Below are 20,293 nucleotides of genomic sequence, written 5' to 3'. Positions count from 1 at the left end.
TGTGTGCTGTATACTCGGCTGTGTGTGTGTGTGTGTGTGTGTGTGTGTGTGTGTTGTACACTCAGCTCTGTGTGTTTTCAGATGTCCAGCTCGCCGCTGTCCAAGAAGCGTCGCGTGTCAGACTCCGAGACGAAGACGGGATCCCACTGCTCCTCCTCTAACTCTGTCAGAACTGAACTGTCTCACACCCCCACCAACGTACGTACACACACCAACGTACACACACACACCAACGTACACACACACACACACACACACACACACACACACACACACACACACACACACACACACACCAACGCACACACACACACACACACACACCAACGTACGCACACACACACCAACGCACGCACACACACACACACACCAACGTACGCACACACACACCAACGTACGCACACACACACACACACACACACACCAACGTACGCACACACACACCAACGCACGCACACACACACACCAACGCACACACACACACACACACCAACGTGCACACACACACACACACCAACGTGTACACACACACACACACACCAACGTGTCACACACACACACACACCAACGTACACACACACACACACACACACGCACACACACACACGCACACACACACCAACGTACGCGCACACACACACACCAACGTACACACACACACACACACCAACGTACACACACACACACACACACCAACGTCACACACACACACACACACCAACGCATACACGCACACACACCAACGTACACACACACACACCAACGTACACGCACACACACCAACGCATACACGCACACACACCAACGTACACACACACACACACCAACGTACACACCACACGCACCAACGCACACACACACACACACCAACGTACACACACACACACCAACGTACACACACACACACACACCAACGTACACACACACACACACACACACACACACCAACGTGCACACACACACACCAACGTGTACACACACACACACACCAACGTACACACACACACACACCAACGCATACACACACACACACACCAACGTACACACACACACACACACCAACGTACACACACACACACACACCAACGTACACACACACACACACCAACGTACACACACACACACACCAACGTACACACACACACACACCAACGTACACACACACACACACCAACGTACACAGACACACACACCAACGTACACACACACACACACACACAACGACGCACACACACACACACACACCAACGTACGCACACACACACACACACACCAACGTACGCACACACACACACACACACCAACGCACGCACACACACACACACACACCAACGTACGCACACACACACACACACACCAACGTACACACACACACACACACACACACACCAACGCACGCACACACACACACACACCAACGTACACCAACGTACGCACACACGCACACCAACGTACACGCACACCAACGTACGCACACACGCACACCAACGTACGCACACACACACACCAACGTACGCACACACACACACACACACACCAACGTACGCACACACACCAACGTACACACACACACCAACGTACACACACACACCAACCGACACACACACACCAACGTACGCACACACACACCACCGTACACACACACACACACACCAACCTACACACACACCAACGTACGCACACACACACGCACACACACACGCACACACACACACACACTGCTCCTCTGTCTGTTTTACCTGATCTTTCTGACTGGTTGTTTTCTCCAGGGCATGGCTAAGAATGGCAATGATGCTGAGATCGATGAAGGCCTGTACTCCAGACAGCTGTAAGTACCATATCTATAGCCCAATAACACAACCTGGGGTACCATATCTATAGCCCAATAACACAACCTGGGGTACCATATCTATAGCCCAATAACACACACTCAACCTGGGGTACCATATCTATAGCCCAATAACACACACTCAACCTGGGGTACCATATCTATAGCCCAATAACACACACTCAACCTGGGGTACCATATCTATAGCCCAATAACACACACTCAACCTGGGGTACCATATCTATAGCCCAATAACACACACTCAACCTGGGGTACCATATCTATAGCCCAATAACACACACTCAACCTGGGGTACCATATCTATAGCCCAATAACACACACTCAACCTGGGGTACCATATCTATAGCCCAATAACACAACCTGGGGTACCATATCTATAGCCCAATAACACACACTCAACCTGGGGTACCATATCTATAGCCCAATAACACAATCAACCTGGGGTACCATATCTATAGCCCAATAACACACACTCAACCTGGGGTACCATATCTATAGCCCAATAACACACACTCAACCTGGGGTACCATATCTATAGCCCAATAACACACACTCAACCTGGGGTACCATATCTATAGCCCAATAACACACACTCAACCTGGGGTACCATATCTATAGCCCAATAACACACACTCAACCTGGGGTACCATATCTATAGCCCAATAACACACACTCAACCTGGGGTACCATATCTATAGCCCAATAACACACACTCAACCTGGGGTACCATATCTATAGCCCAATAACACACACTCAACCTGGGGTACCATATCTATAGCCCAATAACACACACTCAACCTGGGGTACCATATCTATAGCCCAATAACACACACTCAACCTGGGGTACCATATCTATAGCCCAATAACACACACTCAACCTGGGGTACCATATCTATAGCCCAATAACACACACTCAACCTGGGGTACCATATCTATAGCCCAATAACACACACTCAACCTGGGGTACCATATCTATAGCCCAATAACACACACTCAACCTGGGGTACCATATCTATAGCCCAATAACACACACTCAACCTGGGGTACCATATCTATAGCCCAATAACACACACTCAACCTGGGGTACCATATCTATAGCCCAATAACACACACTCAACCTGGGGTACCATATCTATAGCCCAATAACACACACTCAACCTGGGGTACCATATCTATAGCCCAATAACTCAACCTGGGGTACCATATCTATAGCCCAATAACTCAACCTGGGGTACCATATCTATAGCCCAATAACTCAACCTGGGGTACCATATCTATAGCCCAATAACTCAACCTGGGGTACCATATCTATAGCCCAATAACTCAACCTGGGGTACCATATCTATAGCCCAATAACACACACTCAACCTGGGGTACCATATCTATAGCCCAATAAACACACTCAACCTGGGGTACCATATCTATAGCCCAATAACACACACTCAACCTGGGGTACCATATCTATAGCCCAATAACACACACTCAACCTGGGGTACCATATCTATAGCCCAATAACACACACTCAACCTGGGGTACTTGGGAAGACCCATGACAGCGTCCGGTAGGCCTTGTGACGGGGTTGACTACTGCGACCAAAATAGTCTGACCGTTTGAGGTGGCAATGCGACATTTTTAATTGTTTGCGTTTTAGTTTTCGGTTCATAATTAGCTTTTTAGTTGTTTTTTAAAAATCATGATATAATGTGCAATTGACCAAAAAGAAACCAACTTTCTGAAGTAGAAACATGTGCAGGGGAATGTCCCTGTGTGTGTGGGGGGGGGGGTGGCGCGTATGGTCTATGGGATGTCTGAAGGAACATGTGCAGGGGAATGTCCCTGTGTGTGTGTGGGGGGGGTGCGTATGGTCTATGGGATGTCTGAAGGAACATGTGCAGGGGAATGTCCCTGTGTGTGTGTGGGGGGGGGGTGCGTATGCTCTATGGGATGTCTGAAGGAACATGTGCAGGGGAATGTCCCTGTGTGTGTGTGGGGGGGGGTGGTGCGTATGCTCTATGGGATGTCTGAAGGCACTTACAGGCAACGTTATTCAGTCTGCTGTCCAACAGACACTGGGAGACAAATCCACCTTTCAGCAGGACAATAACCTAAAACACAAGGCCAGATCTACACTGGTGTCGCTTACCAAGATGACATGGAATGTTCCTTAGTGGCCTAGTTACAGTTTTGACATGAATTGTCTGGAAAATCTATGGCAAGACTAGAAAATGTCTGTCTAGCAATGATCAACAACCAGCTTGAGAGCTTAAAGAATTTTAAAGAGAAAGCTTTAAGACGTACCCAGAAACGCTCACAGCTGTAATCGCTGCCAAAGGTGATTTTAACATGTAATGACTCATGGGGTTAAATATTTATCTATATCAAGATATATTAGTTTATTTTCCATAAAACATTTTTTTTGTCGCAAATGTTTACATTTTTCCCCCACTTTCACATTAGAGTATTTTGTGTAGATCGCTTTCAAATTCTAAAAAAAATAAAATCCATTTTAATCCCACCTTGCAACGGAAAGTGGAAGCAGTCAAGGGGTGTACATACTCTCTGAATGCACTGTAGCATTAGACATGGGAAAATGTGTAGAATTGCAGGATTTTTACTTAAAAATGGAAACATTTCTCTTCACCACCAAAATAGGGTCCTCTAATTTGTTAAAAATAATCAGCCAGGCTGCCCACGCCCACCACCTAAGCCCTCTTGATGCAGGAAAAACCCTGGCCTGTATTCTCTCCTCCGTAGCTACGTGTTGGGCTATGAAGTGCATGCAGAGCTACAGCGTCTTGGTCTCAGGGCTGAGAGGGCTGACGTAGTGTTATAAAGGTGTTATGTAGTCTTATAAAGCCTGTATTTTCTCCTCCGTAGCTACGTGTTGGGCCATGAAGCTATGAAGCGCATGCAGCGCTCCAGCGTCCTGGTCTCAGGGCTGAGAGGGCTGGGCGTGGAGATCGCTAAGAACGTCATCCTGGGAGGAGTGAAGAGTGTTACCCTGCACGACCAGGGACAGGCCGAGTGGAGAGACCTCTCCTCACAGGTACACTGCGGGACCTCACTCTCTCACTCTCACTCGTTCTGCATCCTCTTCTGTATGAAGTAAGCAGTGTATCATGAGTTGGAAGTGGTGGGCCACTCAACCCCAGTCCCAGGCCGGTATGGGATTGTTTTAATCACTGGCTATGTTGTCAGGTCCACTCACATTGTTTGTTATTTAGCTCCATGTTCATCCTGTTTGCAACAAGGAACTAAAGTAATACTGAAAAAAAAAAAGTGGCAAAGCAATTCACAAAGTGTTATGTTTGTGAACAACACCATACTGGTTGCCACCCTCCATATTTTCAAGCATAATGGTAATTGCATCATGTTATGGGTGTGCTTGTTACCATTAAGGACTGGGCAGTTTTTCAGGATAAATGGCGCTAAGCACAGGTTAAATCCTAGAGGAAAACCTGGTTGTCTGCTTTCTACCAGACACTGGGAGATGAATTGACCTTTCAGCAGGACAATAACCTAAAACACAAGGTCAAATCTATGGCAAGAACTGTAAATGGTTGTCTCACAATAATCAGCAACCAATTTGACAGAGCTTGAAGAATTTTGAAAAGAATAACGGGCAAATGTGAGGAGGACCCATCCCTGCGTGAGGAGGACGTATCCCTGTATTAACGTTGTCTCTCTCCTGTCTCCAGTTCTACCTGCGTGAGGAGGACCCATCCCTGTATTAACGTTCTCTCTCCTGTCTCCAGTTCTACCTGCGTGAGGAGGACCCATCCCTGTATTAACGTTGTCTCTCTCCTGTCTCCAGTTCTACCTGCGTGAGGAGGACCCATCCCTGTATTAACGTTGTCTCTCTCCTGTCTCCAGTTCTACCTGCGTGAGGAGGACCCATCCCTGTATTAACGTTGTCTCTCTCCTGTCTCCAGTTCTACCTGCGTGAGGAGGACCCATCCCTGTATTAACGTTGTCTCTCTCCTGTCTCCAGTTCTACCTGCGTGAGGAGGACCCATCCCTGTATTAACGTTGTCTCTCTCCTGTCTCCAGTTCTACCTGCGTGAGGAGGACCCATCCCTGTATTAACGTTGTCTCTCTCCTGTCTCCAGTTCTACCTGCGTGAGGAGGACCCATCCCTGTATTAACGTTGTCTCTCTCCTGTCTCCAGTTCTACCTGCGTGAGGAGGACCCATCCCTGTATTAACGTTCTCTCTCTCCTGTCTCCAGTTCTACCTGCGTGAGGAGGACCCATCCCTGTATTAACGTTGTCTCTCTCCTGTCTCCAGTTCTACCTGCGTGAGGAGGACCCATCCCTGTATTAACGTTCTCTCTCTCCTGTCTCCAGTTCTACCTGCGTGAGGAGGACCCATCCCTGTATTAACGTTCTCTCTCTCCTGTCTCCAGTTCTACCTGCGTGAGGAGGACCCATCCCTGTATTAACGTTGTCTCTCTCCTGTCTCCAGTTCTACCTGCGTGAGGAGGACGTATCCCTGTATTAACGTTCTCTCTCTCCTGTCTCCAGTTCTACCTGCGTGAGGAGGACCCATCCCTGTATTAACGTTCTCTCTCTCCTGTCTCCAGTTCTACCTGCGTGAGGAGGACCCATCCCTGTATTAACGTTCTCTCTCTCCTGTCTCCAGTTCTACCTGCGTGAGGAGGACCTGGGGAAGAACAGGGCTGAGGTATCTCGGACTCGCCTGGCTGAACTCAACAGCTATGTACCTGTAGTAGCCTACACTGGAGCCCTCGTCGACGACTACCTGACTCAGTTCCAGGTAAAACTATTACCCATCACCCCCTTACCTAGTTAAAGTGAAACTGACAGTGAAATAATCATATCAGTCAAAAATATCTCCTTCCTAGTTCATGCTACAAAAAGCAACTTTATGAGGTTTTAAAAATAGGTTCTATTTGACTCAATATGACATGATGTACAGTAAGGCATTGTTGGCAGAATAGGATTCACCAATACATTTCTTGGTAGTCCAAAACATGTTGTTGTCAGGTTGTAAATCCCAGCTGGTCTGGTATCTTGTTTGCTGTCTCCATTCAGGATACACTGTTTCAGTTTCAATATTTTGGGACCAAAAAACGGAGAAATGTATCTAAGGCTGGGAATGTCAATACAGTTAAACTAGCAAGGTCAATGATCACAAGTCAGTCGTAAGGTGGCTAGTATGCCTAGCATGTCTTTATGTAGCTCATTTCCGGACTATTAAGCGCACCTGAATATAAGCCGCACCCACTGAATTTAAAAAATATATATTATTTTGAACATAAATAAGCTGCACATGTCTATAAGCCGCAGGTGCCTACCGGTACATTGAAACAAATGAACTTTACACAGGCTTTAACGAAACACGGCTTGTAACAAAAATAAACAGGCTTTAACGAAACACGGCTTGTAACAAAAAAAAAAAAATTAGCAATAAGCTTTAGTTGTCTTTTTGCACTGAGTCAATTCCTCACGCTGCTGTTTCCAACGTCTTATCATCGACTCATTAAGACCAAGCTCCCGTGCAGCAGCTCTATTTCCTTTTCCAACAGCCAGATCAATCGCCTTCAACTTGAAAGCTGCGTCATATGCATTTCTCCATGTCTTTGCCATGATGAGGGTGACAAAATGACTACCGTAATCAGATTGATGGGAAGTTTGAGAGCGCTCGATTTAGTCTAAACAGTAAACAAAAAAGTTGTTTGACCTTAACCTGTTCGGCAATTTCATTGGTCTAATGAAAGCATCATGCCGCCCAAAAAACTGAGCACATCACAGAATGTGTTTTTTTGGAGGGAAAAAAACATTGAAAGCGGGAAAAATCCATATATTAGCCGCGTCATTGTTTAAGCCGCGAGGTTCAAAGCCTGGAAAAAAGTTGCGGCTTATAGTCCTGAATTTACGGTAGCTAATTATCAAGCTAAAAACACAGAGGCTAATGTAAGCTAGAAGAATGCCATGTCATTGGAAGTGTGGGTGAGTGACCAGCTTTTTGGTCACCCATCAAGTTAGCTATGGTCAAGTAATCATCTGGCCAAATAGGTTTTTCTTTATTTTACTATTTTCTAGAGTTACCAGCCTCAGAAATTGCAGCACAAATAAATGCTTCACAGAGTTCAAGTATCAGACACATCTCAACATGAACTGTTCAGAGGAGACTGTGTCAATCAGGCCTTCATGGTTGAATTGCTGCAAAGAAACCACTACTAAAGAACACTAATGAGAAGAAGAGACTTGCTTGGACCAAGAAACACGAGCAATGGACATTAGACCGGTGGAAATCTGTCCTTTGGTCTGGACTCCAAATGGGAGATTTTTGGTTCCAACTGCCGTGTCTTTGTGAGACGTGGTGTGGGCGAACGTATGATCACTGCATGTGTATTTCCCACCGTGAAGCATGGAGGAGGTGGTGTGGTGGTGCTTTTCTGGTGACACTGTCAGTGATTTATTTAGAATTCAAGGCACACTTTTAACCAGCATGTCTACCACAGCATTCTGCAGCGATACGCCAGTCCCACTATGCGCAAACCAGATGGGATATCATTTGTTTTTCAACAAGACAATGACCCAAAACACTTCTCCAGGCTGTGTAAGGGCTATTTTACCAAGAAGGAGAGTGATGGAATGCTACATCAGATGACCTGGCCTCCACAATCACCCGACCTCAACCAAATTTAAATGGTTTGGTATTAGTTGGACCGCAGGGTGAAGGAAAAGCAGCCAACAAGTGCTCAGCATATGTGGGAACTCCTTCAAGACTGAAAAAGCATTCCAGGTGAAGCTGGTTGAGAGAATGCCATGAGTGTGCAAAGCTGTCATTAAGGCAAAGGGTGGCTACTTTGAAGAAACTCATAGTCAATGCGCTAGGCCTTTCTATCGGCAATCAAAAGCTGCAATCTTGCAACTTCAGAAAAGCATGGCCATTCGCCACTGAATAGGCTAGGAAATTCTACATGCGACAGATTGATGACTGAACACACACTATCATCGTTAGCAAAGAGAAAGAGCAGGGGCGTAATCATTAGTTCATTTTAGTCATTTAGCAGACGCTCTTATCCAGAGCTCTTATCCAGAGCGACTTACAGTAGTGTATGCATACATTGCATACATTTTATTTTTTCTTCTAATCCGTACTGGTCCCCCGTGGGAATCGAACCCACAACCCTGGTGTTGCAAACACCATGCTCTACCAACTGAGCCACAGGGAAGACGTACATAGTAGTTCCTTACTATTGTGTGTGTGTGTGATTTTTGTCTCTGTGTTGTAGGTTGTGGTCCTCACCAACTCCCCTCTAGAGGAGCAGCAGCGCGTTGGAGACTTCTGTCACAGTAACGGCATCAAGCTGGTGGTCGCTGACACGCGGGGACTCTTCGGACAGCTCTTCTGTGACTTCGGAGAGGAGATGCTGGTGATCGATACCAACGGAGAGCAGCCTCTCTCTGCCATGATCTCCATGATCACCAAGGTTAGTACCCTCCTACGGCCCTAGCTCCTACGACGCCCTAGCTCCTACGCCCTAGCTCCTACGCCCTAGCTCCTACGCCCTAGCTCCTACGACGCCCTAGCTCCTACGACGCCCTAGCTCCTACGACGCCCTAGCTCCTACGACGCCCTAGCTCCTACGACGCCCTAGCTCCTACGACGCCCTAGCTCCTACGACGCCCTAGCTCCTACGACGCCCTAGCTCCTACGACGCCCTAGCTCCTACGACGCCCTAGCTCCTACGACGCCCTAGCTCCTACGACGCCCTAGACTAAGATCTGATTGGACCTAAGGCGTTAAGTTGGTCCACACCTAGATGTTTGGAACCCCGCCGCTGCTAAACCGTGTTCGTCACTTTTTAATTTTTTTTTTATTTGTGGTCATTTTTAGGGTTGGTAAATGAAACAAGTAAAACCCAGATATATAGATATATATATCATCACCCAGGGTGGTGTCCTACCAGATAGACCCTGAGTGGTGTCATCACCCAGGGTGGTGTCCTACCAGATAGACCCCGAGTGGTGTCATCACCCAGGGTGGTGTCCTACCAGATAGACCCCGAGTGGTGTCATCACCCAGGGTGGTGTCCTACCAGATAGACGCCGAGTGGTGTCATCACCCAGGGTGGTGTCCTACCAGATAGACCCCGAGTGGTGTCATCACCCAGGGTGGTGTCCTACCAGATAGACCCCGAGTGGTGTCATCACCCAGGGTGGTGTCCTACCAGATAGACCCCGAGTGGTGTCATCACCCAGGGTGGTGTCCTACCAGATAGACCCCGAGTGGTGTCATCACCCAGGGTGGCGTCCTACCAGATAGACCCCGAGTGGTGTCATCACCCAGGGTGGCGTCCTACCAGATAGACCCCGAGTGGTGTCATCACCCAGGGTGGTGTCCTACCAGATAGACCCCGAGTGGTGTCATCACCCAGGGTGGCGTCCTACTAGATGGATAATATCTGATTGGTGTTGTACTCCTATCTGATTACCACTCATCTGGGTTTTTCTATGTTGTGCTGATCTCATACCTGCTTCAGAGTAGTTTCTCTGTCTTTGTAGGGGGACATTTTGTGCCTCTCAAATCCCTCTCTTGTCGTTGTGTGTAGGATGCTTCAGGCGTGGTGACATGTCTAGACGAGGCTCGCCACGGGTTTGAGAGCGGAGACTTTGTGACCTTCACCGAGGTCCAGGGCATGACGGAGCTCAACGGCTGCCAGCCAGTAGAAATCAAGACCCTGGGTGAGTCATATCCTTTATATCAATACTTAGTACCGTCATAGCCTGGTCTCAGATCGTTATGCTACGAAGTAAGCTAGATCTACTCTGGTTTTTCTAAAGCTGGCCAGCTTCAAGTTAGCTTCACATTCCAGCTCAGGCTTCATCCATACTACTACAGTGCTCATCCACCTCCTGTTAAGTCTAGCAGACGTGTAACTGCGCGTGCACGGCCCTAGTCGAATGCCAAATTCTTCTTTTTGAGACGATGCTGAAACAGCAAGCCATGGGCGAGTCAGGGCCACATTTCCATTTGTGCCAAAATGAGAGAGAGAAGTTATCTTGTAAATTCAGCAGGCTGTGGAAGTCTTTTTTTTAAAAAGGTGAGCCACTTTCATATGACCGTTTAACCCGAGTTGATCTCAGTTGGATGAAGTTACCTCGGAAACCACTCAAACCTGCTTCGTAGGATGCCCCTCACTTTGTGTCGTCGTGGGTTGGGGAACCAGGCTACTGTCGGGGTCTGGGGAACCAGGCTAGCTACTGTCGGGGTCTGGGGAACCAGGCTAGCTACTGTCGGGGTCTGGGGAACCAGGCTAGCTACTGTCGGGGTCTGGGGAACCAGGCTAGCTACTGTCGGGGTCTGGGGAACCAGGCTAGCTACTGTCGGGGTCTGGGGGAACCAGGCTAGCTACTGTCGGGGTCTGGGGAACCAGGCTAGCTACTGTCGGGGTCTGGGGAACCAGGCTAGCTACTGTCGGGGTCTGGGGAACCAGGCTAGCTACTGTCGGGGTCTGGGGAACCAGGCTAGCTACTGTCGGGGTCTGGGGAACCAGGCTAGCTACTGTCGGGGTCTGGGGAACCAGGCTAGCTACTGTCGGGGTCTGGGGAACCAGGCTAGCTGCTGTCGGGGTCTGGGGAACCAGGCTAGCTGCTGTCGGGGTCTGGGGAACCAGGCTAGCTACTGTCGGGGTCTGGGGAACCAGGCTAGCTGCTGTCGGGGTCTGGGGAACCAGGCTAGCTGCTGTCGGGGTCTGGGGAACCAGGCTAGCTGCTGTCGGGGTCTGGGGAACCAGGCTAGCTGCTGTCGGGGTCTGGGGAACCAGGCTAGCTGCTGTCGGGGTCTGGGGAACCAGGCTAGCTGCTGTCGGGGTCTGGGGAACCAGGCTAGCTGCTGTCGGGGTCTGGGGAACCAGGCTAGCTGCTGTCGGGGTCTGGGGAACCAGGCTAGCTGCTGTCGGGGTCTGGGGAACCAGGCTAGCTACTGTCGGGGTCTGGGGAACCAGGCTAGCTACTGTCGGGGTCTGGGGAACCAGGCTAGCTACTGTCGGGGTCTGGGGAACCAGGCTAGCTACTGTCGGGGTCTGGGGAACCAGGCTAGCTACTGTCGGGGTCTGGGGAACCAGGCTAGCTACTGTCGGGGTCTGGGGAACCAGGCTAGCTACTGTCGGGGTCTGGGGAACCAGGCTAGCTACTGTCGGGGTCTGGGGAACCAGGCTAGCTACTGTCGGGGTCTGGGGAACCAGGCTAGCTACTGTCGGGGTCTGGGGAACCAGGCTAGCTACTGTCGGGGTCTGGGGAAGCAGGCTAGCTACTGTCGGGGTCTGGGGAAGCAGGCTAGCTACTGTCGGGGTCTGGGGAAGCAGGCTAGCTACTGTCGGGGTCTGGGGAAGCAGGCTAGCTACTGTCGGGGTCTGGGGAAGCAGGCTAGCTACTGTCGGGGTCTGGGGAAGCAGGCTAGCTACTGTCGGGGTCTGGGGAAGCAGGCTAGCTACTGTCGGGGTCTGGGGAAGCAGGCTAGCTACTGTCGGGGTCTGGGGAAGCAGGCTAGCTACTGTCGGGGTCTGGGGAAGCAGGCTAGCTACTGTCGGGGTCTGGGGAAGCAGGCTAGCTACTGTCGGGGTCTGGGGAAGCAGGCTAGCTACTGTCGGGGTCTGGGGAAGCAGGCTAGCTACTGTCGGGGTCTGGGGAAGCAGGCTAGCTACTGTCGGGGTCTGGGGAAGCAGGCTAGCTGCTGTCGGGGGTCTGGGGAAGCAGGCTAGCTGCTGTCGGGGTCTGGGGAAGCAGGCTAGCTGCTGTCGGGGTCTGGGGAAGCAGGCTAGCTGCTGTCGGGGTCTGGGGAAGCAGGCTAGCTGCTGTCGGGGTCTGGGGAAGCAGGCTAGCTGCTGTCGGGGTCTGGGGAAGCAGGCTAGCTGCTGTCGGGGTCTGGGGAAGCAGGCTAGCTGCTGTCGGGGTCTGGGGAACCAGGCTAGCTGCTGTCGGGGTCTGGGGAACCAGGCTAGCTACTGTCGGGGTCTGGGGAACCAGGCTGCTGCTGTCGGGGTCTGGGGGAACCAGGCTGCTGCTGTCGGGGTCTGGGGAACCAGGCTACATCTTCTAAAGGCATTCCATTCATCCCTCCCTCTCTCTCTCTGTCCCCCTCTCTCTGTCCCCCTCTCTCTGTGTCCCTCTCTCTCTCTGTGTCCCTCTCTCTCTGTGTGTCTCTCTCTCTCTGTGTCCCCCTCTCTCTCTCTCTCTCTCTCTCTCTCTCTCTCTCTCTCTCTCTCTCTCTGTGTTCCCCCCCCTCTCTCTCCGTCCAGGCCCCTACACCTTCAGTATCTGTGACACCACAGGGTTCTCCGACTACGTGAGGGGAGGCATCGTCTCTCAGGTCAAGATGCCCCAGAAGGTGACCTTCGTAAGTACCTCCACGTTGTCCTGATGTCGTGGTGTGGTGGCCAGGTTCTCATTAGAACGTTTTGGCTGCGTTTACACAAGCAGTCTAATTCTGATCTTTTGCCCTATTATTTGCAAGAGTTGGATCTGATTTGGTCAAAAGAATAAAACGATCAGAGTTGGGCAACACAGCCTCTGTTACTGGGACCCATCTGAATGCATATGGCTATTGCACCAGTAGTTATCCTGTCAACTACTAGCCAGAAGCAACCCCCTGCCCTTTCTCTGGCTCTTATTTCTGTCGTTCTCCCCCCCCCCCCCTCTCTCTCTCTCTGTAGAAACCCCTGACTGCATCAATGGCAGAGCCAGAGTTTGTGCTCACAGACTTTGCTAAGTTTGAGCGACCAGCACAGCTTCACCTGGGCTTCCAGGCTCTACACAGCTACCAGAGGAAACACCGCAGGCTTCCCAAGGCCTGGTGCCAGGTACACATACACACACACACCTGTACCTGGGCTTCCAGGCTCTACACAGCTACCAGAGGAAACACCGCAGGCTTCCCAAGGCCTGGTGCCAGGTACACATACACACACACCTGTACCTGGGCTTCCAGGCTCTACACAGCTACCAGAGGAAACACCGCAGGCTTCCCAAGGCCTGGTGCCAGGTACACATACACACACACCTGTACCTGGGCTTCCAGGCTCTACACAGCTACCAGAGGAAACACCGCAGGCTTCCCAAGGCCTGGTGCCAGGTACACATACACACACACCTGTACCTGGGCTTCCAGGCTCTACACAGCTACCAGAGGAAACACCGCAGGCTTCCCAAGGCCTGGTGCCAGGTACACATACACACACACCTGTACCTGGGCTTCCAGGCTCTACACAGCTACCAGAGGAAACACCGCAGGCTTCCCAAGGCCTGGTGCCAGGTACACATACACACACACCTGTACCTGGGCTTCCAGGCTCTACACAGCTACCAGAGGAAACACCGCAGGCTTCCCAAGGCCTGGTGCCAGGTACACATACACACACACCTGTACCTGGGCTTCCAGGCTCTACACAGCTACCAGAGGAAACACCGCAGGCTTCCCAAGGCCTGGGTGCCAGGTACACATACACACACACACCTGTACCTGGGCTTCCAGGCTCTACACAGCTACCAGAGGAAACACCGCAGGCTGCCAAAGCATAACTTGTTATGCCTTTATTTTATTTTTCCCTTGTGTGAAAAAATGCAGAATTGTGTTTTAATGTAACCTGTAAGTTTAACTTGCTAGTTATCTAAGTGTCTGAATTAACAAGGTGACTGGGCATCCTACTGTGTTGGCTGTCTGCCGTGTTGGAGGAGGCATCTGTACAGATGCCAATGTCTTTGCATTTTTCTCTTCTCCATTCTTGGCCCGTCATCTCAGAGCAGGCAGGCCTGTTGCCCTAGCATGTGTACACACACACACACACACACACACACACACACACAGCGTGTACACATGCTGCTCCAGAGACAGTACTGTTCATTTCAAATCAAATGTTATTGGTCACATACACGTGCTTAGCAGATGCTATTGGTCACATACACGTGGTTAGCAGATGCTATTGGTCACATACACCTGGTTAGCAGATGCTATTGGTCACATACACGTGCTTATCAGATTCTATTGGTCACATACACGTGCTTAGCAGATGCTATTGGTCACATACACGTGCTTAGCAGATGCTATTGGTCACATACACGTGGTTAGCAGATGCTATTGGTCACGTACACGTGCTTAGCAGATGCTATTGGTCACGTACACGTGCTTAGCAGATGCTATTGGTCACGTACACGTGCTTAGCAGATGCTATTGGTCACGTACACGTGCTTAGCAGATGCTATTGGTCACGTACACGTGCTTAGCAGATGCTATTGGTCACGTACACGTGCTTAGCAGATGCTATTGGTCACATACACGTGGTTAGCAGATGCTATTGGTCACATACACGTGCTTAGCAGATGCTATTGGTCACATACACGTGCTTAGCAGATGCTATTGGTCACATACACGTGCTTAGCAGATGCTATTGGTCACATACACGTGCTTAGCAGATGCTATTGGTCACATACACGTGCTTAGCAGATGCTATTGGTCACATACACGTGGTTAGCAGATGCTATTGGTCACATACACGCGCTTAGCAGATGCTATTGGTCGCGTACACGCGCTTAGCAGATGCTATTGGTCGCGTACACGCGCTTAGCAGATGCTATTGGTCGCGTACACGCGCTTAGCAGATGCTATTGGTCGCGTACACGCGCTTAGCAGATGCTATTGGTCGCGTACACGCGCTTAGCAGATGCTATTGGTCGCGTACACGCGCTTAGCAGATGCTATTGGTCGCGTACACGCGCTTAGCAGATGCTATTGGTCGCGTACACGCGGTTAGCAGATGCTATTGGTCGCGTACACGCGTTTAGCAGATGCTATTGGTCACGCGGTTAGCAGATGCTATTGGTCACGCGGTTAGCAGGTGCTATTGGTCACGCGGTTAGCAGGTGCTATTGGTCACGCGGTTAGCAGGTGCTATTGGTCACGCGGTTAGCAGGTGCTATTGGTCACATACACGTGCTTAGCAGATGCTATTGGTCACATACACGTGCTTAGCAGATGCTATTGGTCACATACACGCGGTTAGCAGGTGCTATTGGTCACGTACACGCGCTTAGCAGATGCTATTGGTCACGTACACGCGCTTAGCAGATGCTATTGGTCACGTACACGCGCTTAGCAGATGCTATTGGTCACGTACACGCGCTTAGCAGATGCTATTGGTCACGTACACGTGCTTAGCAGATGCTATTGGTCACGTACACGTGCTTAGCAGATGCTATTGGTCACGTACACGCGCTTAGCAGATGCTATTGGTCACGTACACGCGCTTAGCAGATGCTATTGGTCGCGTACACGCACTTAGCAGATGCTATTGGTCGCGTACACGCGCTTAGCAGATGCTATTGGTCGCGTACACGCGCTTAGCAGATGCTATTGGTCGCGTACACGCGGTTAGCAGATGCTATTGGTCGCGTACACGCGGTTAGCAGATGCTATTGGTCGCGTACACGCGGTTAGCAGATGCTGTTGGTCGCGTACACGCGCTTAGCAGATGCTGTTGGTCACGTACACGCGCTTAGCAGATGCTGTTGGTCACGTACACGCGCTTAGCAGTTGCTATTGGTCACGTACACGCGGTTAGCAGGTGCTATTGGTCACGTACACGCGGTTAGCAGATGCTATTGGTCACGTACACGCGGTTAGCAGGTGCTATTGGTCACGCGGTTAGCAGGTGCTATTGGTCACGCGGTTAGCAGGTGCTATTGGTCACGCGGTTAGCAGGTGCTATTGGTCACGCGGTTAGCAGGTGCTATTGGTCACGCGGTTAGCAGGTGCTATTGGTCACGCGGTTAGCAGGTGCTATTGGTCACGCGGTTAGCAGGTGCTATTGGTCACGCGGTTAGCAGGTGCTATTGGTCACGCGGTTAGCAGGTGCTATTGGTCACGCGGTTAGCAGGTGCTATTGGTCACGCGGTTAGCAGGTGCTATTGGTCACGCGCTTAGCAGATGCTATTGGTCACGTACACGCGCTTAGCAGATGCTATTGGTCACGTACACGCGCTTAGCAGATGCTTTTGGTCACGTACACGCGGTTAGCAGATGCTTTTGGTCACGTACACGCGGTTAGCAGGTGCTATTGGTCACGTACACGCGGTTAGCAGGTGCTATTGGTCACGTACACGCGGTTAGCAGGTGCTATTGGTCACGTACACGCGGTTAGCAGGTGCTATTGGTCACGCGGTTAGCAGGTGCTATTGGTCACGCGGTTAGCAGGTGCTATTGGTCACGCGGTTAGCAGGTGCTATTGGTCACGCGGTTAGCAGCAGGTGCTATTGGTCACGCGGTTAGCAGCAGGTGCTATTGGTCACGCGGTTAGCAGCAGGTGCTATTGGTACACGCGGTTAGCAGCAGGTGCTATTGGTACACGCGGTTAGCAGCAGGTGCTATTGGTACACGCGGTTAGCAGCAGGTGCTATTGGTACACGCGGTTAGCAGCAGGTGCTATTGGTACACGCGGTTGGCAGCAGGTGCTATTGGTACACGCGGTTAGCAGCAGGTGCTATTGGTACACGCGGTTAGCAGCAGGTGCTATTGGTACACGCGGTTAGCAGCAGGTGCTATTGGTACACGCGGTTAGCAGCAGGTGCTATTGGTACACGCGGTTAGCAGCAGGTGCTATTGGTACACGCGGTTAGCAGCAGGTGCTATTGGTACACGCGGTTAGCAGCAGGTGCTATTGTGAGTGTAGCGAAATGCTTGTGCTTCTAGTTCCGACCGTGCAGTAATATCTAACAATTCCCAAACAACTACCAAATACACACACATCTAAAGGAATGAATACGAATATGTACATAAAAATATATAAATGAGTGATGGCTGAACGGCATAGGCAAGATGCAGTAGATGGTATAGAGTACACTATATACATATGAGATGAGTAATGTAGGGTATGAAAACATTATATAAAGTGGCATTGTTTAACCTCTCTGGGCTAGGCGGGACGAATTCGTCCCACCTACGTAACAGCCACTTGAAGCCTGTGGCGCGATTTTCAAAACCTTAAAAATCCTATTACTTCAATTTCTCAAACATATGACTATTTTACAGCTATTTAAAGACAAGACTCTCGTTAATTTAACCACACTGTCCGATTTCAAAAAGGCTTTACAACGAAAGCAAAACATTAGATTATGTCAGCAGAGTACCAAGCCAGAAATAATCAGACACCCATTTTTCAAGCTAGCATATAATGTCACCAAAACCCAGAAGACAGCTAAATGCAGCACTAACCTTTGATGATCTTCATCAGATGACAACCCTAGGACATTATGTTATACAATACATGCATGTTTTGTTCAATCAAGTTCATATTTATATCAAAAACCAGCTTTTTACATTAGCATGTGACGTTCAGAACTAGCATACCCCCCGCAAACTTCCGGGGAATTTGCTAACATTTTACTAAATTACTCACGATAAACGTTCACAAAAAAGCATAACAATTATTTTAAGAATTATAGATACAGACCTCCTCTATGCACTCGATATGTCCGATTTTAAAATAGCTTTTTGGTGAAAGAATATTGCAAAATGTGCTAAGTACATAGCCCAGGCATCACGGGCTAGCTATTTAGACACCCGGCAGGTTTAGCCTTCACCAAAATCAGATTTACTATTATAAAAGTTTGATTACCTTTTGTTGTCTTCGTCAGAATGCACTCCCAGGACTGCTACTTCAATAACAAATGTTGGTTTGGTCCAAAATAATCCATCGTTATATCCGAATAGCGGCGTTTTGTTCGTGCGTTCCAGACACTATCCGAAATGGTAAAGAAGGGTCGTGCGCATGGCGCAATTCGTGACAAAAAAAATCTAAATATTCCATTACCGTACTTCGAAGCATGTCAACCGCTGTTTAAAATCAATTTTTATGCCATTTTTCTCGTAGAAAAGCGATAATATTCCGACCGGGAATCTCCTTTTCGGCAAACAGAGGAAAAAATCACAAAGACGGGGGCGGTCGGGTCACGCGCCTAAGCCCAGAGTCCCTTGATCGGCCACTTGAGAAAGGCGATAATGTGTTTCAGCCTGGGGCTGGGATGACGACATTCAGGTTTTTCCCGGGCTCTGAGCGCCTATGGACGACGTAGGAAGTGTCACGTTAGAGCAGAGATCCTTAGTAAAAGATAGAGATGGAAAAGAAGTTCAAGAAATGGTCAGACAGGCCACTTCCTGTAAAGGAATCTCTCAGGTTTTGACCTGCCATTTGAGTTCTGTTATACTCACAGACACCATTCAAACAGTTTTAGAAACTTTAGGGTGTTTTCTATCCATATGTAATAAGTATATGCATATTCTAGTTACTGGGTAGGAGTGGTAACCAGATTAAATCGGGTATGTTTTTATCCAGCCGTGTCAATACTGCCCCCTAGCCCTAACAGGTTAAAGTGGCTAGTGATACATTTATTACATCTAATTATTAAAGTGGCCAGAGATTCGAATGTTGACAGCAGCCCCTCACTGTGATGGCTGTTAGATTTGAGTCTGTATGTTGACAGCAGCCCCTCACTGTGATGGCTGTTAGATTTGAGTCTGTATGTTGACAGCAGCCCCTCACTGTGATGGCTGTTAGATTTGAGTCTGTATGTTGACAGCAGCCCCTCACTGTGATGGCTGTTAGATTTGAGTCTGTATGTTGACAGCAGCCCCTCACTGTGATGGCTGTTAGATTTGAGTCTGTATGTTGACAGCAGCCCCTCACTGTGATGGCTGTTAGATTTGAGTCTGTATGTTGACAGCAGCCCCTCACCGTGATGGCTGTTTGCACAATGTCTCTCGATTACATTCGCTTGTAAATGACATTCGGTAGCTCCTACGTATTTATGTATAACTTTGTGCTGGACTTCCTGTCTTGGCAATTTTTATATATATTTTTTTTTCTGTTTGCGGTCGTTAGCATATTTAGCTAGCAGCCTCCATGGACATTTGCTATTACTTGTGCACATTTTGTTAGTTTTCTGGTAATAGACACCCAATGGCCTTTTTCTGCGTTTTCTGGCACCCCCTTGTGTACGAAGCGGGTAATACTGTAAATCCAAGGACGAAAGAAGGTAAATCTGGATAGCGCTCAACCCTACCTGACACACACTGATTATCCCATTCATTCCCATTGGACTGGTTATTTGTGAAAAGCTCATGCAGAATCTTGTGACTGAGTAAATATGTTAAGCTTATTTTCCTATTTCCCTAGTGTGTGTTTTTAACTTCTTTATTCTAGTTATCTAGCAACACCCACAGTGTCCTGCCTAGCTTTAAAAAAAATATATATATATATATTTTTTCAAACTATCAAATGCTAGTACAAATTGACTGTTTCCTTTTTTTAAGCTACCATTTTAAAAGTTAGTGAGTGCTTCTAATGTAATGGTTTGCTGTGTGTTCCAGGCTGATGGAGAGGAGTTGGTGTCCCTGGCTAAAGAGGTGAACTCCAGCCAGACCG

General features: G+C 49.2%; 1 protein-coding gene across 1 annotated transcript in view; it reads left to right on the top strand.

Annotated features, from left to right (window-relative positions):
• The window catches only part of LOC106572971 (ubiquitin-like modifier-activating enzyme 1), a 76,330-nt gene that overhangs the window by 4,563 nt on the left and 51,474 nt on the right, over positions 1-20,293 (top strand). The window contains 9 exon segments of the mRNA XM_045696562.1: positions 82-198; positions 1,770-1,828; positions 4,727-4,895; positions 6,490-6,624; positions 9,113-9,310; positions 10,433-10,565; positions 13,121-13,218; positions 13,535-13,681; positions 20,239-20,292. Coding sequence (XP_045552518.1) covers positions 82-198; positions 1,770-1,828; positions 4,727-4,895; positions 6,490-6,624; positions 9,113-9,310; positions 10,433-10,565; positions 13,121-13,218; positions 13,535-13,681; positions 20,239-20,292 — 1,110 coding nt within the window.

Source organism: Salmo salar, chromosome ssa15, assembly GCF_905237065.1.
Source record: "Salmo salar chromosome ssa15, Ssal_v3.1, whole genome shotgun sequence".
NCBI lineage: Eukaryota > Metazoa > Chordata > Actinopteri > Salmoniformes > Salmonidae > Salmo > Salmo salar.
Note: the sequence above shows the minus strand (reverse complement) of the source record. Positions and strands in the feature narration are given on the sequence as shown.